The following is a 27,596-nucleotide window of genomic DNA, read 5'->3' on the forward strand; positions in this document are numbered from 1 at the left end:
CTTTCCATTTCTACTGTGTAATGGAGAGGATGGTAAAGATCCTTTCTTGCCCACCTCTTCTTACACAATTGGCTGTAGGGTTCAAATAAAGTAAGCACTGGGAGACCATGAAGGACACATAGAGCTATGAGGTGCAATTATCTTGCATGAACAATGAGAAAGATGGGACCAGAACCCCTGTCTCTATGCAAATTTGGAATCCCCAGCGGCCATCAGAAAGGCAATTATATTGGCAATCTGAAGTTAAATTAAGTCTTTCTCTAAGGATCTTTGTTGTTGTTGTTAGTTTGTGTTGTTTTACTTTTTGGTTTGTTTTGGGTTTAGGTTTTTATTGACAAGAGTGATAGCAGAGGTGGTAGAGAGAAAGGACTTAGGTTTTGTGGAATGAGCAAAAGCTTGTCAAGCATTTGATGCTGCTACTGTGTGCTGACCCCAAAAGGTGCCTATTCTATGACAAAGAACATGGCTTAAGTCAAACAGTTTGTATTCATGAGGACAGCAAATGTGTGTGGTGTTAAAGTGATTTAGTTCAATTGACTATTGGCTGGATGACTGAGCAAGAATATTGAGGCATTTAACAATGTTGATGGTATTCAGGACAAACATTTATCCTCTAGAGAACAGAATTTGATCAGGATGATCAAATGCAACTCTGGTTTCTCAATTATTTATGATTTGAGACCCCAGTGCTATTCATCACAGCTGGTTTTGACACCATTTAATTATTCAAAATAATCAGCTACACCTCTGTATACTTGATCTGACTTAAAGATGGGCTTTGCTGTATCAAAATCATGCCTGTGAACAAATCCTGGGCATTTATTTGTGCCTTATTTCTTCCTAAAAACATTAGTACTGTGGGTGAGCAGTTTAGCCACCTAGCATCGGTACGATGAGCTGGTAGTTAATGGGAGTGTGATGGGGACGATGAGCAGGAGCAGCCACTGTGCTTCTGTCACCATTTCCCTCCTGGGAAAACTAAAAGCTGAAGCCACTTCAAATCAGAAGAATTCTTCTGAAAAAAAAATAGCAATGACATAAAGGGGAGAATGAGACAGAATAAGAACTCACTGAAATACTGTGACCTTTAAAATTTAGCAAAACTTTGAAGTATTTTTAAACAAAAGCATTATTCCATTTGGTAACCTTGCTAAAAGGGAAAGATAGTAACAAGCCATGTGAGAAAGTAAGGCTGTTTTATAAACAGAGGTAGTAGCTGGCCATGTGAGGAAGGGTGAGAAAGAAGATTTTATGTAATAGAAAGAAAATGAAATTATTTAAATAAACCCTCTCTTATTGTCAGGGAGAAGTCAGCTCCCCTCAGCTTTCCGTCCACCTGTGTGGACTAACCACGGGAGCACTAACCCAGCACACTGTACCATTTCACTCCTTTCCTTGGGCTCATTTCTCACTGACCTCACTTTAAAGTTGTGGAAACTTTATCCAGAAGAAAACTAAGATATTCGGTGGCCAAGTTTTGAAATGGCAGCAGCAGGGGTTGAGATCAGTGCTGTCAAACTCCAAGCCATGTGGTTAACCCCGATACCTTCCAGTCTCGTAAGCAATGCCCTGTAATGAGCTGGAATCAAGAAAAATAAACAAGTTTGTCCTTGACTGTCATGTATCTGGGCCTTGTACTATTAGCTGAGAGTATATAGTCTTTCTGTTATTCAGCCTTCTTAGTCCCAAATGTGGCTTACAGAAATCTTACTTAACATCTGAACAGAAGCCCAGAGTTAATCAAATCACTGATCTTCTAGAGAAAACCACTCAAGTAAGACGAGATAAAATAACAGAGGACCACCTATTCCTTGTGTGTGTGCGAGGTAAAAAGATGACTTAGATTCCTTGCCCTAAAGAGTTTTATCTGTTAGTGCTGGGAGGAGACCAGAGAAGAAATGACAAAGAAATAGGGTAAAACAAAACCAGTGCTCTAATACAGTGTGAGATTCTAAAGAAGTAGGGAGAGGCCCTGGGAGTTTTGACTGAGTATTTCAGTGACAGTTCTCCTTGCCCCATCATATTTTTTAAATGGAGTGAGTATCTGTCATATTTTAAGAATTCTGTTGCTGAGGGGGATGGGAACAGCCAGAGGTGATGCTGAAAACCAGGGTTTTGTCTTTGTCCCATAAATTATGAACAAGCTGTAAGGCTGGCGACATATCTCTCAAAGATTCTGCAGCTTGTGGAAATCATATTGGTTCTTGTTTTAGGCTACTGTCTCCTGGTTCCATTCTCCTAGCTGTGAGAACTGACTTGTTCACTGGGCTTTGTGGACACTGGCTTCCCAGAGTGGCTTGATTTTGTCTTTTAAATATTGGAAAGTTCTTTCTCTGCCCTCACAATCATAATGCAGAAGGCTTTCTAAAGTACAGTGCTGGCACATTAAGGACAAGGCTCCGGTGGTCCACAAACTAATACACAGGGGTTGGAGGAATCAGAAATTTAAAGCCGGGCACAGAGAAAAGGCCAGAGGTCCATGGCCCTTGACACAGTCCTTTGGGAGATGACCTCTATTCCAATTAACTATTGAGCTAAATGTGAGCTGGTTGTTCATCTTACCTCAAGAGCACAAAGCCTTGTCCACCTGAGCCCATGCGCTGAGGGACCAGTGGCTCCATTGTTTGTGTTGTGAATGGAGACCTCAGTGCTGGCTGCTCATGCAGAACAGGAAAGTCCCTGGGAGATGATGTGTTACACAAAGACTATGGAAGGATGGCAGAAGCTGACCCTGAAGAGCTGCGCAGCACGTGGCAGACTGTGCATTTGGTCCTCAACGTTAAAGAAATGTGTTTTGCTTGTTTGGTTTAGTTTGCTTTCTTGAGACGGGGTTTCTCTGGATAGCCTTGGCTGTTCTAGAATACACTCTATAGAACAGGCTGACCTCAAACTCAGAGATCTACCTACCTCTACCTCCCTAGTGCTGAGACTAACGATGGGCACCACAATACTTGGCTGAGAAATGAGTTTTAAATCCTTGTTATCAAGAAAAATACCTGTTTAGGGTCTCATTTGGAACCCCAGCTGACCTCAATTCACTATGTATAATACAATACATACATTAGAAAAAGGAAAAAGAAAATTACCTGTTTAAGTAGAGCCTTTTATAAACGGGGTTAGGTAGTTTCATTAAAGTTTATGAACTTGTGCCTGAAAAAGCTGTGGGATGGTAGGAAGGGCAGCCACTGGGAGCAAAGACCATGGGTTCAGATTATGGGAGTGGAGTGCTTCCTTCCTGAGGCACACAGGTTTAAGGCTTTCTGAGATTAGATATGGAGCTGATAGAAGATAAGACCTTGAAAGGTTGGCAAAGGAATTTGAAAAGCCTCTAAAAGTTCCTGCATAATGGAGTCATGCACAGCACAGCATTGAAAGAAAGCCTGAGTTAATGGCCAAATACATATGGTGGAAGTGGGAAGGCACAGCCTAGTAGACCTCTGTTGAGGACCAGCTCTCAACAGATATTGTCTCCTAAGTTATGAACAAGCTGTAAGGCTGGCGACATATCTCTCAAAGATTCTGCAGCCTGTGGAAATCATATTGGTTCTTGTTTTAGGCTACTGTCTCCTGGTTCCATTCTCCTAGCTGTGAGAACTGACTTGTTCACTGGGCTTTGTGGACACTGGCTTCCCAGAGTGGCTTGATTTTGTCTTTTAAATATTGGAAAGGTTTTTCTCTGCCCCTGCAATAATAATGCAGAAGGCTTTCTAAAGTACAGACATTGTAATAGCTCTGGACTAGCCATGCCCTAATAATGCACTTCATTGTCTGTAGATTAGTCCTCTTTTTTATTTTTTTTTAATTTCCAGGTGTTTCTGTTTTTATATTTTTTAGTTAAAAAAATTTCAATTTATTCACTTTACATCCCAACCATAGCCCCTTCCCTCATTGCCTCCCAGTCCCACCCTTCCTCCCTCTTCCCTCCATCTGCCTCCCCTGCCACCTGACCCCAACCTATCAAGTCTCATCAGGACTGCCTGCACCCTCTTCTTCTGTGGCCTGGGAAGGCCGCTCCACCAGGAGGAAGTGGCCAAGGAGTGGGCAACAGAGTCCATGTCAGAGACAGCTTCTGCTCCCCTTACTAGGGAGCGCACATGGAGACTGGGAGACTGAGCTGGCTATTGGCTACATCTCAGCAGGGGGCCTAGGTCTTCTCTATGCATGGTCCTTGGTTGGTATATCAGTCTCCACAAGCCCCCCTAGACCCAGATTTGGTAGCTCTGCTGTTCTCCTTTTGGAGGTCCTGTCCCCTTTGGGTCTTTCTCTCCCCCCCCCCACTCTTCCATAAGACTCCTGCCCTCTGCTTCGAATGACTGCTTTATATAAGCAGCCCTACCCTAATCAATTGCATTTTACTGTAGTAGAGGTGCAACTTCAATCCATGGATGGGGTAGTCAGATCCATATAAGAGAGGAAAGAGAAAAATCAATAGACAAAATGAATCTCAAACTAAAGAACTCAAGGCTAAAATCTCTCGGTATGAAATATCAGACCATCTCAGTCTTAAAGGGCACCTGCCAAAAATGATGGCTTTCACCCAGCAGCAATGCGGTGTTGACTTGTCTCTGGGACTTGTGTATAGAGTGAACTGATACTACTCAGGATGCAAATCCATTTGTGAAATGTGTTGCCTTAAACTGGTCTGTGCTTTTAAGGCAGTTCCAAAAAGCAGGTCCCAATAACCCAAGTATAATCAACATTGCTATGTTCTTGCCAGTGTCAAGATAGCAGACTAGCAGACTCATGATCTTGTACCCAGGCCTGCTTTCTTTCTTTCTTTCTTTCTTTCTTTCTTTCTTTCTTTCTTTCTTTCTTTCTTTCTTTCTGTCTGTCTGTCTTTCTTTCTGTCTTTCTTTCTCTCTTTCTCTTTCTTTCTTCCTTCATTCCTTTTTTACTTTTTCTTTCTTTCTTTTTAGAGAACAGAACCAAAAGCAGGCTCATGCCCCATTAAACTACCGTTTACAAAACTGGGTCATAAACTAGAATTAAGCAGAAGGTAGCAAAATTTATCACACTTAGTAGGGGTAGAAAACAGCCAATAATCATCATCAAACACTTTCTCCCAAAGAGTGGATCAGATTGATGCCTTTTCTTCAGGGAAGGCCGGGAAGAGCTACAGTTCTGCAAAAATTGAATATAAGCTTCCAGCCATTGGAGACTCAATAATATGACTCCTTTGAACAGATCATTTTTATACCTTGTCATTTTCCTATAGAGTTGTTCTCCGTAGAGAAGGGGCTCCTTGCTGGGAAGTACTTTGTGGTTCTAGAAGACAGGCAGCTTCTTCATGTTCATTCTGCTCTCAACATTCGCAGCTGCTTTATGGAACAAAATCATCTGCCATCTGTAAAACATCCCCCTGATAATCTTGTGACTTCGTTCCTACTCTTAGTAGTGGTTGGTTACACCCTGCTAATGACTTCCTTTATTAGTTAGCTCAGGATTTCTCTGAGTACAGAGATACTCAGGGTACAAGGATTTGTCTTTTCAGCAACCTCATTTTGGGCTAATAGATGAGGTTTGTATCCAGGGCTGCGCTGTTTTTCTAATGAAAATTCAGCTGACTAAAACTAGAGACTAATCAAGGCCAACGATATCTGAGCCAGTCCAGATAATCAGTCGGGATAGACATGACTGTCATTTCAAACAGACTTTTTAGCGTGCGGGGTTCTCACTGAAACGAGGCCATGCAGCCTACAAGCACATTGCAAATCCTGGTGTATTGTCCTCCTTGGAAATTCCTGTGCATCCTGTAAGACTCAAGTGAATTGCCATGTCCTATTTTAAGCCTCTCTCAGTTCCTCTATTTTTGTTCCCATATTTTTTTTCCAGGCCTCTTCTCTGTTGATCACATTTGGCTAACAGTCTTTTTTTTTTTTTTTCCTTATAGACTCTGATATTTTTAAAAAGATTCTTTTGTATCTCAGCACTCCAAAGGAGATACTGCTTTGGACCACCCCAGTACCAGGCCTAAACCTGGACTAAAGTGGATGAGTGATGAATTAGTAACTAATGAAACCACCCCTAATTCACATTGTTCAGATGTCTGTTATTACAGCAATACTCGTATCTGACTGAGTTTGAGTAAATAATGGCGCTGCTAAGCACTGAGCAGATACTCTGCCTCTGGTCTTAAATAGCTGTATTTGTGTGTATGTATATTTATATATGTATAGAGAAGGGGAGGAGTGAGACCACAAAAGATGAAGTCAGATTATGAGAACTGCCACATTACGTACGTGTTTTCATCCTAATACCAACACCATAAATCGTACTTTGACAGACCTAGACAGTCTAGGCCAGTGACTCAACATAACCTCATGATGCAGTTGAGATACACAGCATGAGTATACGAAGCTGTTTGCAGTATGAAAGGACATACTGTTTTACAGTATTGCTTAACACACCGCAGGCTCACTGTAAAATGACGGTATTAATGTTTGTTCTCTGTGTGATGCGCTGCACTGTAGATGAGTGTGGGTCTGTTTATTTCATCCTACTCCAACAGATAAATTCATGTGTGTGCTAAGACACACCATAGCTTCCCTGTCACTAGACAATGAGAATTCTCCAGCTACAGTGGTCTTAGAGAACTGCTTTCATATATGTAGCCTATGCTGATGGAATGTTGCATGATGCGCGGTGGCAGTTCCTTTTAATCTCCAGTGTATCCAAAGCCTTGTTTCTCTTCCTTAGGAAGTCCAGCGCTGTACAGCCGACATGAACATCACCGCAGAGCATTCCAATCATCCAGATAACAAGCACAAAAACAGATACATCAACATTTTAGCATGTGAGTAACAAGTTTAAAATAACTGCTGCTGGGGGAAAATTAAATCTCCAGGCTGCATAAAAAGCCAAACAGTCAGAACCAGAGTACCAGGAAAGGCTGATACTCGAAAGCTAATACATCACGAGGTATGTGCAGTGTGGGACATTTTCTGCCCGTGTGGTCTTTCATTGGGCTGTCAGATCTCAGAGAGCTTAATAAATGACTAAAACAAACTGTTGTTGAAGTGATGTTGTATTCAGTCTTGGGAGCCAAGGTATGAATATAACATGGCTATCCTGGCGTTGCTTTTAACCAGTGAGAGGCAAGTCTTTGTAATATAAATTTGGAGAACCGAATCAAATAAGCCCAGCCTCCAAATGGCTTCTAACTACATGGGCATATGCTTTGAAGGATGGAAGGACCCATTTTATGGTTAACACATACTATAGTAAGGAGTTTATATAAGGACTTTAAATTGGACCACTAAAAACTTGAACAGTGCTATAAAGATTTTTCAATAAAATGTTAACGCAGTAAGCTATATGCCATTAAAGTGTACAGCTCAGTGGGTATATCCAGAGATGCTGTCATCCCCACAATCTAATTTTCAGGTATTTCTAGCAACCCAACAAGAAACCCCATGGCTGGTAGCTGACATTCCTCTCCCCCTGCTCCCCCTCCCCCACCCAATCACACACATTCTTGAATTTAGTTACTGCTTTCCACCTGTCCAGATTTGCATGTCCTGGGAAGTCCCTGTGGATGGACTCATACGTGTAAAGCCTGTGTGTCCAGCTTCTCCCACTTAGCATCTTTCCAGAGTTCATCCGTGTTGTACTGTGCAGCACTACTTCATTTCCTTTCAGTGCTCCATTGCATGGGTATATGATACTTTGCTTATCTGTTCATCATTTGATAGATATTTGGGTTTTATCCGACTTGGGGCTATTATGAATAATTCTTCTAGAAATGTTCACAGACGAGGCTTTATGTAGATCTGTTTTCTACTTTCTCGGGTGCATATATAGGAGTGGAGTTGCTGGCTTATGGATGAGCCTGTGTTCAACATTTAGGAGGGTAGACAGGCTTTTTCCCAAGTGTCTGTGCTGAGCTCCATCCTCAGCAGCAGCGTAGAAGAGGTCCAGTGTTTCCACATTTTCACAGATGTATCCTATTTTGTATTTGGTAGGAGTCTTAGTGATGGTCTGAAGTGGGAACCCACTGATGCACATTTTCCTCATAATTATGTGAGTGCTCAGTGGGGTTCAGTACTTTTTCATGTGCTCATTGGTCATTTGTGTGTCTTCTTTGGAAAAAGGGTTCGCATCTTTTACCCTTCCAATTTGTCTTTTGTGAATTTTATCTCTTTACTGTTGCACTTTATGTATTGTGGAATTCCCTACATTCTTCTCATTTTTTGCATTAACTTTTGGCACCCATTTCTTAATGACATCCTTTAAAACAAATATTCAAAATTCTGTCAATATCCAACTTAACCTGTTTTTTATTGTTGGGAGTGTTTTTAGAGTTATATCTTGGAAAGGAAGTCCATGCCAAGTTTATTCTTGTATTTTTGTCTTTAAAGTTTTGTGAGGTTAGCATTCCTGTTAGATCTTTGATCCATTTTTATTACATTTTTATATGTGTTCTGAAGTAGGAGTTATTCTTCATTCTGTTGCTTGTGAATATCTACTTACAATGAGGAAGAGGATTCAGGCAGGCCTGATGAGACTTGATAAGCTATGGACAGATGGCAGAGGAGGAGAATTCCCCCTTTCAGTGGACTAGGGGATGGGGATGCAGGAAGAGGGAGGGAGGGTGAGACTGGGAGGAGTTGAGGGAGGGGGCTTCAATTGGGATATATAATGAACAAATTATATAAAAAATTAAATAGAAAAATAAAACCTCAAAAAAGAAAAAAAAAAAGATTTCTCCCCATTTTACTGGCTGAGCACTGTTATTGACAGTCTTCTTACTGTAAGGTAATGGTTGCTCCTGGATCCTGGATTCTATTTCTGGTGATGTCTGTGTTAGTTCTGTTGCCAGCACTGTACTGCCGTAATTACTGGCAGCTTCATGGCAAAGTTTGAAATTGGAAACTAAGATTCTCCTGTTCTTGCTGTTTTAGCCCTTTGCAGTTTTTTATTTTTTAGCATTTTGCATTTTTATATTAATTGTAGCCCCCAACTAGACTCTTACTACATAGTACAGAGTCAGGATTCCAACAAGGCTTGTACTGAATGTACTGAATGTGAGATTAACTTCAGACCATTGCCATTTTAACATTGTCTTTGGGGATACGAAGGTGAATGGCTTTCCACTCAGGTCTTATTTCTAACTATGGAGACCAGGCTGCTCTCAAACTCTCAAAGATCCACCTGCTTCTGCCTCCTTGAGTTGTGGGATTAAATTGTGCCAGCATGCCCAGTTAGAAGTATTTTGTTGAAAGAACTTCATCTCTGCTTTACAGATTCAGAGTTGGCTTTTGTAGCCACTCACATTCTGAGCATATTATCTATTGTGCTCATCTGCCCTTTGTTCATGACTTTATATAGCAAAGGACACCAAAGAATTGTCACAAGCCAGTTATATCAGATCCTGAAGTGCCAGAATCACAATAAAGGAAAAGCTCTGGTTCTTTCCAACACTTTGGTTCTGGGGAGGTGGCTGAAATCTGTTTTTATAGAGCAGTGAAACACCTGATGGACGGTATGGACTTCATAGAAACTTACCTTATAAAAACATTATTGAAGCTTTTTTTCACATATGCTTTGATCATATTCTTTCCCCTCCCTCAATTATTCCAAACATCCTTACCCATCCAACCTCATTCATTATTATTCATGTTTGTGTTCCTTCTCTCTCTCTTTCTCTCTCTCTCTCTCTCTCTCTCTCTCTCTCTCTCTTTCACTCTCTTTGTCCTTGTAATACTAGGAAGGGGATGATGGAATCAAAGGCCTTTGAGTTTGGTTTTCAAATAGAAAATGAAATTTTGGAGGATTACAAAATTTTTAGCAGTTTTAGAAGAACTATTAAAAGCCATGATCGGTACTCCTTGGCCCCTCTGTGGGGTAGCAATAGCTCTGCAGGGTTGGGGTGGCTTTGAAGCTGTGCTGAGTCGCTGTGTGTCTCAGCACCTGGTCGCCTTGAGTTAAGGATGCTGCCAGTTGTTGCTGTTTTAATTACACATTCTGTTTTTGTCTTTTATTCTCTATAGACGATCACAGCAGAGTGAAGTTGAGACCTTTACCTGGAAAAGACTCCAAGCACAGTGACTACATTAACGCAAACTATGTCGATGTAAGTCAGAAATGCTCTTAAACTTGTTTTGGGAAATTGAAGACTGTGACGGGGTGGTTGGGTGCATTTTAGCACCACACAGAAATCTCACCGAGAACGCAGCCTGTTCAGTAGGGAGGTACTTGAGTTACTAACTGATGCTGCTTTCATCTCACCTGTGCTGCCTCATCTTTGAAGGGCTACAACAAAGCAAAAGCCTACATTGCCACCCAGGGACCTTTAAAGTCTACATTTGAAGATTTCTGGAGGATGATCTGGGAACAAAATACAGGAATCATCATCATGATTACAAACCTTGTGGAAAAGGGAAGGGTAAGAACCTCCTGTCTTACTATCTTAATGTTTTGTGAATGAATGTGAATTAAGCACCTGCTTGCTGTTGGGAAGGAGCCTGACCAGGTGCAAAGAATGGATGTGTTCTCTCCATGTGGATTTGCTCATGTTCTCTGAAAAAGCCAAGGATTCACAAGTGCAAATTAAATATGATCACACAGACGTGTGTTAGGGCATGCAGTGAGACAGATGAATGCAGCCTCTAGTATGGACGTTTTTAGAGGTGCTCGTACTGGAGGTGAGAAACAGACTAAAAGAAGAAAGAATGTACAAGAATAGGAGACAGACAGCAAAAGACAGGGAAGCTGAGAAATGTGTGCTGTAAGGAAGAAAATAAGGAAAGTGGTGGCTAAGCCCACTGACCATCATGAAGAGAGTAGTAGAATGTACTGTATTTTTGTAGTTTGTGGACATGGTGCTGATTAGGGCCGGAATGAAGACTGCCTCAGGTTCCCTGTCTATGGCGTCCCCACTTTGCTGTTGGTGACCTAAGTTGTAACACAGAGATTCTGAGTCAGGGTTCTGCAAACCAGCCCAAATGGTACTTAAAATTATTTTGTAACACATTCTAGTCATATTACATATAGGGTTTTTTCTTAACTTCTATGTGTGTGTGTGTGTGTGTGTGTGTGTGTGTGTGTGTGTTGATCATAAATACTAGCCCATTTCTCAGAATGTTATGCAAACTTCTCCTAAGTCATGAACTTCTTGAGAATTGATACCAGCCTTTAAGTATTTCAGCCCATACATTTCTTTTTCACTTAAAAAAAAAAAGACAATATTATCTATGTCTTCATACTATTGTTTGAAAAATCCCAACTCTTTCCTTTTGCAGAGAAAATGTGATCAGTATTGGCCCATGGAGAACAGTGAGGAGTATGGAAGCATTATTGTCACACTGAAGAGCACAAAAGTACATGCCTGCTATACTGTTCGTCGTTTTTCAGTCAGAAATACAAAAGTGAAAAAGGTGTGTGCATGCTGGGTGAGCTGTATGAAGAAGAGTGCACAATGAAGGCAGATTCAAGCTTTGAGAACATTTTTGAGACAAGGTCCCGTGTAGGTCAGACTGGCCTGTAGCTGGCTGTGTCACTAAGATTGCCGAGTTGGGCCTTTGAGCATCTGCACCTCTTGAGTGCTGAATTCCAAGCATGCACTGCCATACCCGCTTTAGACAGTGCTAGAAGTCCAACCCAGGGCTCTACTCACTGAACTATCCAGCCATGTAACATTTTGCCCTGTGTCTGTGCACTGTGTGAAAGGTATTGGCAAAAATGCATGAGACCAGTTAGGTGGCCTGACTGGCTTCTTTCCTCTTCACAAACCTGGCTTCAAAAGTCATCTAAGCTGAGAACACAGCAAATAGAGTGGCAACTATTTGTGGGTTTTGGTTTTTGATACCAGTTTTCTGACAGCATCACTGCAGTGTTTCACAGAGTATCCCAAGGACTTCTGGTCCTATAAGACAGTTATTTAAAACTCATGTTCTGCTATTCAGTAAGAATGAGAAGTAAAATGTCCCCTCTTTTAGGAATGGACAGTGAACACAAGTGTTGAGGGTTTGAGTTCATATTTTGTCATCTGATTTTTTTCTTTATAAACTAGTAGTATCCCGAGAATCATGATCTGGAAATGCTGCTTTCAAGTTATCTCAGTTTTTTTAGCCCCCCAAAATCTCCTGTCAAAACAAGAGTCACCACAGCAATATTTTGAGATCTAAATAGCAGTTTAGTGAGAAAGTACAATTATGACAGCCCTGAGTCTGGCAGTTGTGTGAATCAGTGCCATTTGGTCTTTTTGGAGCCAAATGGTAGCCTCTTTGCCGTAGAAGAAGCCACACTCCTCAGCCCTGAAGCCCACCTGTAACCCCAGGTGACCCGTCTGCCCTCCACATGCTTCTGTTAGGCGCTGGCTGTACTGTTTTAAGTCAGCAGCATCTTGTGTTCTTCACTGTTCAGGTTCCGGGTGGTTCAAGCTAATCAGTAATCATTCTAAAATTTAGAGAGCTCAGAGGACGTCTTTACGTATTTAAACAGGCCCGGTGACCCTTCTTTGGTAATAGCTTGAGTCAGAGAAAGCAGTAAGTGAGTAAGACTTGGCCTTGACTCTAGAGCTGCAGGTTTATTTCATGCTTCGGGCTTCCCCTCACTTCTTGTGGAATAAATGGCAGTAAGGAACCCTGGCTGGGCTTGGTCCTGTGGGGTGATGGAGAAGAAACAAACGGCAGGTGAAAGCAAAGCATGCAGTTGGGGAGGAAGTCAGGAATGGGAGGCCTTGTGGCAGAATTCAGGAGTGGTTTAGGTTGTTCCAAGCCCAACCCCCTGGTGCTGTTAAATGATTGCTTGGAACAGCTCTTTCTTCTCTTCTGAGAGGTGTGAATCTTACCATGTGACAACATGAACGTTGGTCAGAAACAGGAAATAATTGAGGCCCAAAACAGTGGCGTAAGGTGTAAAGAGTGAGCTCCAAGGTCATATTTTCAGACACCTTTGTACTGTTCTTAACTGGGACACTAACCTTCAGGGTTCAAGGTGCCTTTTCACACGTTTCTACAGGGCCAGAAGGGAAACCCCAAGGGTCGTCAGAATGAGAGGACGGTGATCCAGTATCACTACACACAGTGGCCTGACATGGGAGTCCCTGAGTATGCTCTCCCAGTCCTGACCTTCGTGAGAAGATCATCAGCAGCGCGGATGCCAGAAATGGGTCCTGTGCTGGTGCACTGCAGGTAGGGCCAGTGTGCAGAGCGGGGTGCTGCTGGCGGTGTGGGCCTTGTGAACTTGGCCTGCGCTCAAAGTACAGACAGTGGTCCCACGGCCCAAGTCCTCTCTGAGGACTGGGCTGAGCAAGCTTATGCACACAGATAGCAACACTTCTGTCTCATGAGAACTTTGTCTGAAAAAAAAAATCTGTAGCTCTGAAACAAATCTGTTTTAATTTTTTTTATGAAATGATCTCGGTAAGATCCCTAGGACCACAGGGAACATAAAGGAGAGAGTTCCATGACAGAGATTCTAATCTTTCCCTAAGTGGATTTTCTGAGGGCTTCCTCTAAATAATAAAGTTTATGGCATATATAAAAGGTTCTTTTAACTTCTAACTTCTGTGTGATACATAAGCTGCCTCTTACAACAACACTTGAAAAAATTATGTTTTCTCTGAACTAAGTAAAACAACTTTAGATGGTTGTTTCAATGTCTTTATTATGTTCCACTTAGGACTTTCCTCCTTCTTTAGTATTCAGGTTATTTATTCTGTAGCTAATGTTGCATAAATGCTTAGCATTTTCTAAGGATTTCTGCAGGGTTATTCTTATAATATTCTTTCATAAAACAAGACGTTTGTAGAAGTTGAGATACATCCTATATTTAAAGCCTTATGAGAAGTCTACCTTTTTGCTAATCCGTTTTGCAACCACCAGTAGAAATAAATCTGTCACACAGCCTGGGTGTTGTGCTAGATGAAGAACCTCCTGGAGTCACTCTGCCAAAATAAGCTTGCCATTCAATACTAGAGATTTCAGATCCTGGATCTCTTTTAAAACAGGAATTAAGAAAATAACTTTGAAAAGCCAAATGTTCTGGACATACCATTCTCCTCCTTGCCTAAGTTTCAGTAGAATTTTGCTACTTCTGAGAACATTAGTTTGTTTCTTAGTTGCATGAGCCAGAGGCAGGCTGGGAGAGTTGTACAGAAAAGGGATTTTAGTCAAAGGACTAGTTTTCCGATTCAACAAGCAAGCCAGAGAACCACATGCAAGAACAGCTGCCTAGGCTGACTGTACCTGCTTTGAAAATGGCAGCTGCAAGACACCTCCAGCTTCGTGCCTTGGTGTGAGCTGCAGGGAAAGCCAAGAAGGCAACTGTGTCTCATTTGTCATCTTGCAGTAAAAAGGCATCTTCTTTGCCCTTCATCATGACTAGATGGTGGCAAGCATTCAGGTTACCTACATGAATAGCCTATGCCATTTCTCCAGTAGGCTGTCTAGAAATGCGCTGTTTTTCAGTTCATGAGCATTTACATGTGATTTTTGGAGGGTCAGTGATTAAAAGTATAAGCTGAGCACCTTCCTCTCTTACAGCGCTGGTGTGGGCAGGACAGGCACTTACATTGTAATCGACAGCATGCTGCAACAGATCAAAGACAAAAGCACAGTTAATGTCCTGGGCTTCCTGAAGCATATCAGGACACAGCGTAACTACCTCGTCCAGACTGAGGTAAGGAGGGAGCATGAGGACACCCCAGCACAGGTTAAAGCCATGAGGGGAAAGATTCATCTCCTCAGCACTTGAAGGGATATATGTGTCTGTACTTGAGATACCTGAGAGCCACGTTGTTCTCTAGATCACAGCTTTCCACCTCTGTCTTAATGTCTAGACACTTAGTAATCACTGACAGTTGTATCAAGTTGTGCTCTGGGTCCAGGGAGTTAAGCATGCTGTCTGGCAAACATGAGAAAGGTTGGTTCTTAAGCCCTTTATTGAGTGTGTGTTTGTAGCTGTGAGCTATTTCCTAACCACCTGGTCTAAACATGGTGAAGAAACACAGAGCTAAACTTTACTCCAGAGTAAACTATGGCAGATCAGCAAGTAAACCCTGGAGTTACCGTCCAGCTACAAATGCTTGAGGAGTTCACTGTAGGTCCCTGTTCAGAACAGTCTTGATCCAAAGGGAACTTTATGAGAGGGTGGTTGTCCCTGGCAGATCCCCTCAGTGTCCACCACACACCCTGCCTTTCAGGAGCAGTACATTTTCATCCACGATGCCTTGTTGGAAGCCATTCTCGGGAAGGAGACTGAAGTATCGTCCAGTCAGCTACACAGCTATGTGAACAGCATCCTCATACCAGGAGTAGGGGGAAAGACGCGGCTGGAAAAGCAATTCAAGGTAGCGCTCTGAGTAGTGTCTTCAGTAGAAACAAGGGATCAGAAAATTCCCTCACTCGGGGTCTATGTCTTGTTTATAGTCATGTAGATGCTGAAATGGATGACTGTAATGTAACAGATTACTTAAATGTAATGTGAAAGGAAGGTTTGACCATGGGTCCATACTGATACTCAGGCAGCTGTAGCAATATAGAGGGAAGTTTTCTCCATGTGTGCACGGCACAGTGCTTTAGGTTTGTCTTTTTCCCCCTCTGAGCTGTTGATGACTTTATCTGAAATTAGACAACATCCTAGGACCACAATGACGTAAGACTTTAGTCAGTTTTTCAGCCCCCAAAATAATGGGGTTTTTTTCCTCAAAAGTATTAACGATACTTTTATTTGATCCAGGAGGGATAGCACATGCCCGCAATCCCAGGGATCAGGCCTAGGCAGAAGGATCACAAGTTCAAGATTAGCCTGCTACAGAGTGAGAATCTGTCAGAAAAAGAGAAAGAGGAAAGGAAAGGTTTATGACTGTTTGTGTACATATTGTGGTCAAAATATACTTCGAAAAATCAGTACAGAAGGCAATTGGGAAACTAAAAAGAGTTACTGCATGCTAGAGACAAGCTTAACTTCTTTCACAGAACAGAAAGTGTAGTGGCAGCTAAGGTTTGTGTGCTGTTGAAGATAAAGACCGCTGAAGCCCTTAGCTGTAGCTCTCAAACACTCTCTTCCCAGTGCCTGCATGCTTTCCTTTCTCCTAGCTGTTCAGTTCTAGCTTTTGCGCTGTGTTCTCTGTGTAACCTCCTCCTTCCATATCGGAATGGAAGGACCACAGTTCAAGCTTTCGCTGAAAAACATGCTCCAGACTCTGAAACCCTCATTGGAATCTCAGCTGAAGAAATGAGACATCCAAACAAATTATGACAAGTGGTATGAAAGAGAAAACAAATTAATTTTACTGAGTTTAGTTATAACACCAACTTCAAATTTCTAGTTCACCTCTTAACAGGCTAACTACTATAAAATCACTTGAGGTAATTAATAGATGGCACAGAATTATTTTAAATGTGAAAACTGGGTTGTCACAAAACATTAAGTATTGAATTTTTTTTTTTTTTAATTTTCCTGTGTTCTACATTTCTGATATATATGAAGATTTCAGTCTGGAGAAAGTTTAAATATGAAAACTAAAAGTGAACAAATTCATCTCATTCTCACCATCTTGACAGAGATGAAAAACTGTTTACCTATAGGCCAAAAAAAAAAAAAAAAAAAAAGGAATTGAAGAATAGTAGGAGCATCTCTAGATTAATTATCTGAAATCCAAAATGCTTCAGAATCCAAGCCTTTCTGATTGCCAAATGATACCATAAAGGGAATTTCTATACCATAAAATAATTTTTTTTCATGCACAAAAGATATGTGAAATTACCATATGCTATGTGTATGAAACAAGAATAAAGACTACTCTTGTCCCCAAGAAATCTAATTATATATGCTAATAGATACATAGATGACAGACAGACAGACAGGCCGCTCCCCAGCATTAACTCTCGATCGATCTGTCTTTCTTTATGTATCCTTTTAAAAGAATTCACCAAACATACCAGTCTTTTCAAAAATTGGGGAAAAGAAATAACAGGTAATTGGCTCTTTTAAGGCACTAGCCATTTGCAGAAGCCGAAAATGAAAATAACCTTTAAAGCCCAGGTCAGTGGAAACAAAGCACCTGCAGAGATGATTCTTGCGTATTTCATTCAGAGCGGATCCCTGCCCTTCTTTCAGCTGCTCCCACCCTGTAACACACACGACACTGACATTCAGTGGTGTAGTCTCTGGTAAGTTGCCCATACTTTAGGAAGTGACCTCCCACTCACACTTATTTGTGCAAGCAACACTAAATAAGCTCAGTGGAACACGCACCGAGGGATTTTATTTTATTTTTTTAAGAAGAAGAAACGATTCAGCAGCACTTGGAGGAAATATAAGAGGGTAATGGGGGTAAAAATGAACAAAATATCTTAAAGACATATTTGAAACTGTCAAAGAGTTGAAAAAGAAATTAAAACAACTGAAAAGGTGGCTCAGCCTAGTTACATAAACAGGAGGTGCCCCACTGTGGGCTGTAAGATGAAAAGCTGCCATCAACAGAAATGTGCAGAGTCCATCAAGGTCTTTATCTCCAAGAGCTATGATTAGATCTTAATTAAATTAATATTGCAGTGTAGAATGGATCCTGTATGCTCTTGAGGAATTATAAATAAAATCCCCCACAGCGGCAGCATCGTACCCCAGAAAAATACAATGTTCAGTAGCTGCCCCGTGCACATTATCTTCATTCCAGACCCCTAGCACCTGGCAGCAGACACAGGTAGGCCACTGAGAGAAGGTCCATGGCTGACGCACGAGCGTTCTTTAGTTTGGCTGGTGATTTATCTTCTGCCACAGTTTCAAGCGGGCACTGGTGACGGTACCTTTGAATAATGCCAAAAATGGTGCTCATTTTCAGCTTATCACACAGTGCAATGCAAAATCCGTGGAATGCTTCAGTGCGCAGAAGGAGTGTAACAAAGAGAAGAACAGGAACTCTTCTGTGGTGCCAGGTAAGACGTTAACTTAGCGGCTCGCTGGGGGGGTCTTTAGACTAGATTGTGTGTATTGTGCAGGGACTCAGTGCTCATCCAAGGAGGCACGGTATAGTCAATCCAACTACGGCAGTTTAAGGCAAATAAAGCGGTGGGTTTAAACACCAGCAAGTCAGTCACGTGACCGGTCTGACATGAAACCTAGTTTTGATTCACCTCAAAATGCCAAATATTTCACCTTTAAAAACAAAGCTACAACCCCTGTGGCACTAAGACTTTGGGTCTTTGATTATTCCGGACTAATTAGACGAATTGGAACTGCATCATTAAGTTTACGCTAGCAATTTCGATCTGGGCCCTATTGATATGTAGTGACCTCTGTATACAGAACTCGGGACTTGACAGAGAGCACTAGTATACCCTGTAAGCACAGACATTTGTTGCTCATTGGAAGGATCTATCTCTGTTAAAAAGCGTCACTGCTCTCTAAGCACTTCATGGAGATGAGGGACTAAGGGGTCAAGAGAGAAAAACAAAGTGCAGTATATTGGTGTAACTGTAGAGCTATAATAAACGTGGTCAGGTTATCGGGAACGCGTTTCCATGTTTGTACTCAATAAGCTGCAAGATCTTTCCTGCAGTGAAATTTTTATTCTACACTGTCCTGAGTACCCAGGGAAAATTTCATTTAATAGCCTCCTTACCGGATAACACTTAGCTTGTTTAAATATGTACGTCTTAGAAAGGAGCCAGGGAGCCGTACCATTCACCAGGTAAAGCCCAGGAAGAATGCTGGCACCTGTGAACAATAAGGCAAATGCGGTGTTATTGTTTCTTTCCATATGATAGCTGAGCGTGCTCGAGTCGGACTTGCACCGCTGCCCGGAATGAAAGGAACAGATTACATTAATGCTTCTTACATCATGGTGAGAGTCAACCCTGAACACCTTTCAGCTTAATTGGCTGTATTTATGATTAAGGAGTACATACCACCCCTGTGACTGATTCCATTTCTGAAGTAATTTCTCAACACGTAATGTCAAAAGTATAGAAATTTCTGTGTCTTGAAACTTTTCACAAAAGATGCCTAAAGGGTGGGAATGCAAAAATACCTAAATTAAGGAAAATGCTTCTTAAGGAATTAATTTTATTGTTAATTTCATCCATCTAGCTTTTAAACAAATGTTGAAATTGCTGTTAAGTAAAAACAGCAGGGGTAACTTGAAGTGAATTGCATGTGGAGAGAAAATTGTCTGCCCAATGTTCACAGAAGTAAAACTTAAAATTAGAAAATGTAAAAAAAATTAGCAAATGTACTAAATGTGTTTCTTGGGGTTTTTTTTTAGGGTAGCGAAAAATAATGCTGCCTCGCTTCATGAATGTGCTCACGTTCACGAAGTTGGTACAATGACACATACGCAGTCACTAATTCTCCCTCTCTCTAAATGCAGGGCTATTACAGAAGCAATGAGTTCATCATAACCCAGCATCCTCTGCCACACACTACGAAAGATTTCTGGAGAATGATCTGGGATCATAATGCACAGATCATTGTCATGCTGCCAGACAACCAGAGCCTGGTAAGTGAGGCACATCTGCTGTATATTAATGAGTCCGTGAAGCTACAACATGATTTGCTGCACTACCTTGCCGTGGGGCTATTGTGCCTGTGTAAGCTAAAAAGGGTGTTTTCAGTGTTGTCCCTCTCTCTTCCATACACGATTCCTCGCTGCTATTTAAACTGCTCTTCAACCACGCTGTCCTGGCTAAAGGTTTTGAAAAATATCCTTTTAGTCAACTGTTTAATATGATTCTAAACTGCCTTGTTAGTCACTGCATGTCACTTGCAGAAAATAAGTAACTTATTGCATTTACGGTATATGTTATCTGTATTTACCTTCTATGGACTAACTTATTTAATAGCTGGAGAAACTGAAGGAATGACCTTGTTCAAGAGCATACAATAATAAATGAACTTGGATTTGTACCTAAGTCATCTGTCTGTCCAAAGTCCACACTTTTAACCATTTAACTATGTGTCCTGTCCCACCACACCACAGGAGGGGTCACGAATGATGTTGCCCATTCCATAGTCAGGTCCACAGCCAAGAAGAGCTAGGCGATGCTGTTTAGATCTATCCTGCAGATGGGAGTTAAGCTAGTAGTTGTTTCCCCTCCCTCAGCCCTTCTTCGTTAAAGATTTTAGATTGGAGATGGGTAAATACATTTAAAAAGACAGTGTTACATGTTTCTACCTAGATTGCATGTGTATGTACATTGCAGAATTAGCTGGGTCTTATCAAGTTTTTCTGTAGACATGCAGCCTGCACAATAACAAGGAGAACAATGGGGAGCTCCTTCTGGATGTCAGATTAATGAGTTTTTTCATTAAGAAAGAACAGCCTGTGGTTGAACCCCCAGTCTGCACAACAGGATTTGATGTGTGCCTAGTGAGTAGGAACTTCTTTGCTGCGCTGTAGGTTGCTTCTGCTTCAGAATTGTAAGGCCACTTCTATATGATGGAGTGGCAGCAAAGTTGAGAAGCTTAAGCTGAAAACTGGAAGGTAGATGTTCAAATTAGCTGGAAACAGGGCTCCATTCTGATTGGCATGTGGAAATGGGGGACACTTAGGGTTGAAGCATTCATTTGTTGGATGAGTCAATATTTTGTTACTGTCACTTAACAGAGGCTACTCTCCACTGGGATCCTTCCCAGGCTTTCGTATGGGGAACCTAGGAGACACTTAGAGCCAATAAGGAGAAGCATGTTCTCCGAACAGAATACAACCACTGATGTGGGACATGGCATGGCAGGGTTTCAGGCTGGAAGACTGCCTAACATTGCCATCGTTTTGTTGTGGGTTTTTTTTTTAAATTTATTTTTTATAATTTATTAAATTTACATCCCAACTGTAGCCCCCTTCCTCATCTCCTCCCCATTTTGTTATGTTTTTCCAACTGCTCTAACTGTGCATTCTAATTTTTAATTGACTTAAAAGTCACTAGTCTCTAATTCAGAAAACAGTATTACTAATACCTTTATGTCTAGATAATATATCTGTATATCTAGATAATCTCTAGAACTTGGGAGGTGGAAAAAGCAGGATCAAGAAGTTTGAGGTTATCATCAAATCAAAGGAAATCAAAGTCCACGCTTACTCCCCAGGAAAAAATTATAATAATAAATACACAAATGTGTCAGTGAGAAGGAAAGATGGAGAGTGGGGTAAGCAGCTTATGGTGCTATGGGACTTTACTTGGTAGGAAAACCTGCAGAGGGGGTCTCTGTAAGGGTAGGCCTGCCTTGCTCTTACAGGCTGGGGTAGTTACAGGGCAGAAGGGAGAGGTGGAGAAAGAGGTAGTAAAGTTTCCTTTGAGGACCCAAAGTTGACAATTGCTAGGGTTAGACAGGAGGGTGTCAGTTAAAGAATTTCAGGTTTTCAATAGGTATCTCTCATGGTGGCCAGTAATGGGGGTAGATTGGGCAGAGCAGTCAAGAAGCTACAAAAATAAGTTATTTTACTTCTCAGAACCATATTATCATTGTTAAGGGATTTGTCACAATTTAACAGAAACGGAGGAGCATGGCCTTGCCTCACATATACAGTGTATCTGTAAGTGGACACATGTGTCCACACACACACACACACACACACACACACAACCAGAAAGCCTGCAGAAATAAGAAGTTGCACTTGATATGAAGTAGTTCGGTTGATAGTGCCCTGCACGTATGAAGCCCTCGGATTCATCCCGACTACCACATAAAACTGGTTGTGACATATGTCTGTGATCTCAGCACTTGGGAAGGGAGAGGCAGGAGGATCAGGAGTTCAAGATCATCATTGGCCTTGTAGCAAGCTCAAAGCCCACCCTGGGCTATGTGAGCTTCTGCCTCCAAAAGGGGAAAAAAAAAAAGATGAATTTTAATGTTTCAAGGTGAGTATTAACTCCCTAATTCAATGTCTGTATTTAGGAATTTTTCCTGCATTTGATCTCTTTAAATTAACTAGATCGTCAACTATTCCTTTAATATCTTTTGAGAACATAGACTTATATTGTTCTCATTTTTTAAATATGGAAATAAAGGCTCAGAGATATGAAGCATGGGATAGATAGAATACGAGGCAAATTAATGTCTACTGATGTCCTGTCCATCTAACTATATATCCTGAATATGTTTACAGGGTCATACTTCCATTTCCTTGAACAAAGCATAATAAAACTCAAGACAGTTCCAGACTTCTTTTGTATAGACTAAACCCAATTGCTAATCTGCTTCCCCTTATGCTGAGCTTTAAAAATAAAAATGTACTTGGCAATAATCTATATTGAAACTTGAAAGGGTGATAAGTCTCATTGGACTGCTGGCTCATTTCTAAAGCGACAGTGTAAGCTTAAACAAAGCCTTTTTGTTGTGAACATTACTTCTGACTTCCTCAATAGCAAATAGGCATTCTCAATAAAATGTTCATAAAAATCTGTATGCTACATACAGGCAAATGGGAGTTTCTCATTTGAGCTCATTAGAAAAAGGAGGAAGAAGAAATGTGTTAATCATAATCATATTTCTTATAGCCTCCAACCATTAAGTTCTTCTTAGGAAGCCATAATTTTCAGGAATAGAATTCAAGTACCGAGCCTGGAATTCTAGTTAAACTTAAAATAGACGAGCATGTAAAGCTTGCCTGCTCCCGAGCTGAAGGCTTCTGTGTCACCCTTGAAATCTGACACCAGCAGGGTAACTGTTACAAAGTGCCTGTACTGATAGCCTGCTTGCTTAGGTATGCCCAGCTTCTTTCCAAAAGGTGCCGCCCTTTACTCCTTATCAGCAGTGTGATTTAGACAGTTTATGGACATCTCTGAGCATGTCCTCGTTTGTCAAGACAGATGGTACAAATCCCATATCTAGCGACTATCATCCAGATTTTATAAAGAACTCTAAAAAGTGGGCAAAAATATGTCTTCAAGTATAACAATAACAACAACAAAAAATCAGCAGGTATGTGAAAAGGTACTCAAGTGTGATTACAAATGATCTTATAAAATAGCAGCTTCTAACAATTAGGATGGCTGATTTTTTCTTTAATCGTGACAAATGTTGATAAGAATGAATGGGAACTCTGGCTGGCGTCAGGCAACATGGCTGTAACCCCAGCACTTGGAAGTCAGAGGTAGGAAAATGAATGCAAGTCAGAGGCCAGTGTAGTCTACAGTACACTTAAGGGTGACATAGCAACACCCTTTTTTAAAAAAAAGAAAAAAGAAAAACAACTCACTGTTCATTTGACTATAGACTAATACAACCATATGAAAAGCAGTATTCAAGTTTCTAAAGAAATATAAACCACCACTAACCCCCTGTTGGACACACAGCCCGGAAGAGAAGACAAGCACTGTGCGAAATTTCTGTGCTTCAGAGTTCTCTACAGCATTGTACACAACAGCCAGCATACAGAAGCAACCAAAGTGTCTGTAGAGTGCCACAGTTTCTGGCCCTAAGAAAGAATGGGATCTAGTTTGTGCCACAGGTTGAGCCTGGCGAACACTGCACCGAGTTAAATAAGCCATGCACAGGAAGAGAACATTCTGTAACCCCTAAGAAAAACCAGCTCAATGATAGTGAACACACGGTAACTGGGAGTGAGGAGCAGGCCAAAGGCCCAAAGCACAGGTGCATATGTAGAATAAATGGAGAGATCGTGCACCATCTGAGAACTACAAGTAATGACATTGAACCGAACTTAGCATTGGTGGTAACTGATATTATAGCTGTTGCCGCAAAAGTAAATATACATATATAAAGTAAGAACGTCCATTAAGTTGACTGTAGTAAAGTTTACTACTTATATCATGCATTATTCATCAAAACTACACAATAAAATTTATTTTTAAAATATCCTGCATTTACTAATCAAGTGTAAAGTAAAGCAGCTGTAAAAATCACAAAAGTAAATGACAGTTGATCTCTGGTTCTCTTACAACTCAGCAGACTCGTCAACTAGGGGTGATGCCTCCTCTATAGAGAAGCAGCTTGGGTTGTTATGACAAGAGAGAAGTGCTATGAAAGGGTTATCAGAGTACACTTTATAATACACTACGATAACATTGAAAATGACTGGATGGGATGTTAATGATTCTATAAAATCAAGTTGCAGTGTAACTTGAGTGGCTTGGGAGATGCAAACATGAAGAGTCAGTTTGCAAGAAAACTGAAAAACAAAGATTTGATTACACTGTAAAATGATTTGTTTTCTTGGTTCCCAAAGGCAGAAGATGAGTTTGTGTACTGGCCAAGTCGAGAAGAATCCATGAACTGTGAGGCCTTTACTGTCACCCTTATCAGCAAAGACAGGCTGTGCCTCTCCAATGAAGAGCAGATTGTCATCCACGACTTTATCCTTGAAGCTACACAGGTAATTCAAACTACGGTCCCTCCACAACTGCCGATCTGGGCCCTTATCATCCTCTTAAGAAATAATAAAGTGATTTCACTACCTTCGAGATAGGCTCAGCTGTTTGAATAAGACTTAATTTTAAATATATGCATTCCATTTTTTCCTTCCTTCAAATATTTGCTTTTTTCAGCTGGGTAAGGTGAACTGTAACAGTCTCTGTTCAGCTTGCATTTAAATAAAGATAAAGACAATGTATGAGATACTATTCAATATAACAGAAATACTGCTTGCTTTGATATCAGAAACAAAGCCTTGTGATGTGTTATGAAGACAATACTTTAATAAACACTATTTTCACATACAATAACTACCATTTTGTGAGAAGAATAAGAGCTACTCCATGTAGCCTCAGTTTAAATGATACCTCAGCTCCTTCCTTATTCTCTTTTCTATTACAAGTCAAAGTTAGAGTAGTAGGCCATAATGTCCCTTACAAGTGTTTTGTTTTGCATTTGCCCAATTTAGAAGATCCTACCATTCACTGGCATGGTTTGCTTTAATAACAAGTCAGTCTTGTGCAGTTTGGGCAACCTAACACTGCTGAGAATGGGTTTTGTTGTTTGTTTGTTTTATGGTAATGCTCTCTGTGTAGCAGGCATCAGGCATTTAATAATAGGCATACGGATTATAGAGAGACCTGTGATTCTGTCATGTTGGTTGCAGGATGACTATGTACTGGAAGTTCGGCACTTTCAGTGTCCCAAATGGCCTAATCCAGATGCCCCCATAAGCAGTACCTTTGAGCTGATCAACGTCATCAAGGAAGAGGCCTTAACCCGGGATGGCCCCACTATTGTTCATGATGAGTATGTATTTGATTTTGTATGTTAAATTTGGGTGCTGTTCTTACTGGAGTCATACAGACATGGAAAGGGAACACCTCCTTCTCTCTGTATCTTTGATACTTTGTTATTTCTAGTGTGCACATACATGTACAAAATGATTGTGGTTGTGTTTTAATTGGTCAAATTTTGCCAGGCTGCAAGTGTTCCTAGAGTATATGTTCTAGAAGGGGAAAATATTGCACTTCTATTCTTCACCAAAAAGTAAAGCAGGTTCTTCCTTGCGTACAGGCACATCTTAGCAGTAATACATGGCATCCTCAGCATACTATATAAACCCGCTCAAATCTGTTCTATTCTGAGGTGAGCCTGTTCCCACCCAACATGTCCTCATGACACATAATCTTTTGAGATGTTTGTAGAATAAAAGCTTTACTCAAATAATGACAGCTATTTTCCTGTGTAAGTAGGCCAGTTTCATTTAATAATTCTCAAAGTGTGCTCTGAGAACCCTGTGGGTTTTATCTCCAAGGACTTTCCAGGAGATCAAGGTTTTAAATATGTGTGTGTGTGCACGTGTGCATGTATATATGGCAAGTATACATACATATGTATATATTACAACATATATTACATACAATGAGACCATCTGCCTTGTTCACTCTGTGTCTGGCATGAGTATAAAGAGATTTCCAGATATACTCCAGATCTCTTTAACCTGACATGATATGAAGCCGCCACTCAAGACTGGAGTTAGGACTTCTGTTAGGACCGTTTCTCAGTTTTAATTCCTAACACCTTAAATTGCCTACATAAGTAAAAGTTTAGTCATTATTTTTTTTTTAAGTTTAGCCGTTATTATAATTTGGTCTTGAGAGCAAAGACCTAAGTCTGGTAATAAAGCCAATTAATTGGTCTCTACCTCAACTGCTGCAAAGATACCCACAAGTCATGACTGCTTAGAGTCACCAAGAAAATAATTTTATGACATTTACTCTGTGTTTGGGGAAATAGGCACAGGGAAGGAAGTTCCTTAGAATCTGGATAGATTTATATTTTGTGTCAGCTGGAATCAACCACACAATTTATGGGATCTAGTGTGAATTGAAAATACAGACCTTCCTGCAAAAGAGATACCAAGAATGACCAGATGGCAGCATCAGACACTGAAGTCACTGAGACCCAGGAGACTGCCATGCCTAAGACTCAAAGCTACCTCGTCCCAACCCTCACTTCTTCTGGGGTTTATAGTAGTCACTCCTGCACCCTCTTTCTCAGCCATACTTTGGTTCTTTCCTAGTTTCTCTTCTCATTCACTCCCCACACTTTAACATGGTTTTGGATTTCAGGGGTTTGAGTTTTGTGGGTTTGTATGGGTTTTGTTCTTATTGTTTGAAACAGGTCTCAATATATAAGCCCAGGATAGCCAGAGCACGTGGAAATCTTCTTTCCTTGGCCTCCCAAGCACTTGGACTACATGCTGGACTACAAACTAATATTATTTTTAATTTTGCATTGTCACTCCTCCCTGAAGAACAGCAGATTTTGGCTGTAGCTCTCTGCTTTCCTTCCTGCCCTGCCAACTTTTAAAGAAAAATTTACCTTCTTCATGGTGACAACCTTGAAACTCTGGACAGCATTTCCAGTTATGGTCTTTCTTTTTCTTTTTTCTTTTTTTTAAATTGAAAACAAAGTGTCTTCATACAATTATATTCTGATCATGTTTTCTTCTCCCTCATCTCCTCCAAGTTCTTCCCCACTTCCCTTGTCATCCAGATCCACCCTCTTTTTGTCTCTCCTTAAAAAAACAAGTAGATAGCTAAGGAATAATAATAAATTTAAATAAGATATGATAAAATAAAAACAAATTGCAATAGAACAAAACAAACTGAAGAAAAAGAGCCCAAGAAAATGCAAGAGAAACACATGTAGGCATAGAGACACACATTTGTAAACATAGGACTCTCACAGAAACACAAAAGAACTATATGCAAAACAGAAAAAAGAAATGTCCTGACACAGTATTGTAAGAGAAAGAACCTCAAAAGATGCAGTTTAGTTCATTTTCTGTTGGCTATCTATTGCTGGGCATGGGGCATATCCTTAAGAGTGGTTTGTTTCTGCAGTGAGACTCCCTTGGAGAAAACGAATTTTTCATTTGCAAGTAGTCACCTCTTGGCTCTAGCTTCTGGATCAGGAGTGGGAGCATGAGTCAACTACTTCCCCCAGCTCTAAGAGCCCACCTGGTGCAGACCTCTGCTGCCTCAGTCTCTTGAGTTCAGCTGCACTTGTTCAGTCAAGGTTGTGTTTAGAAGGCATTGTTTCCTTGGTTGCCTTCATCCCTTTCTGCTTCCTCTGCTGCAGGATTCCCTGAGCCCTGAGGGGGAGGGATCTGGATGGAGACATCTGCATTAGGGCTGATTATTTCAAGGTCTATCACTGTCTGCATATTGTCTGCCTTTGGGTCTCTGTATTTGTTCTCATCCGCATAA

The 27,596-nt window shown here is 40.9% G+C and overlaps 1 protein-coding gene across 2 annotated transcripts in view; it reads left to right on the forward strand.

The window, feature by feature from the left end:
- Positions 1-27,596, forward strand: part of Ptprg (protein tyrosine phosphatase receptor type G) — a 683,725-nt gene that overhangs the window by 646,316 nt on the left and 9,813 nt on the right. For both annotated transcript variants that reach the window (XM_055599059.1, XM_055599058.1), the window contains 12 exons: positions 6,697-6,793; positions 9,990-10,072; positions 10,250-10,384; positions 11,241-11,375; positions 12,961-13,133; positions 14,487-14,622; positions 15,146-15,292; positions 17,789-17,882; positions 18,714-18,790; positions 19,316-19,444; positions 24,134-24,280; positions 24,986-25,128. In XM_055599059.1, coding sequence (XP_055455034.1) covers positions 6,697-6,793; positions 9,990-10,072; positions 10,250-10,384; positions 11,241-11,375; positions 12,961-13,133; positions 14,487-14,622; positions 15,146-15,292; positions 17,789-17,882; positions 18,714-18,790; positions 19,316-19,444; positions 24,134-24,280; positions 24,986-25,128 — 1,496 coding nt within the window. The remainder of the gene's footprint in view (positions 1-6,696; positions 6,794-9,989; positions 10,073-10,249; positions 10,385-11,240; positions 11,376-12,960; positions 13,134-14,486; positions 14,623-15,145; positions 15,293-17,788; positions 17,883-18,713; positions 18,791-19,315; positions 19,445-24,133; positions 24,281-24,985; positions 25,129-27,596) is intronic.

This window comes from Psammomys obesus, unplaced genomic scaffold, assembly GCF_907164565.1.
Source record: "Psammomys obesus unplaced genomic scaffold, mPsaObe1.curated_primary_1811, whole genome shotgun sequence".
Lineage (NCBI taxonomy): Eukaryota > Metazoa > Chordata > Mammalia > Rodentia > Muridae > Psammomys > Psammomys obesus.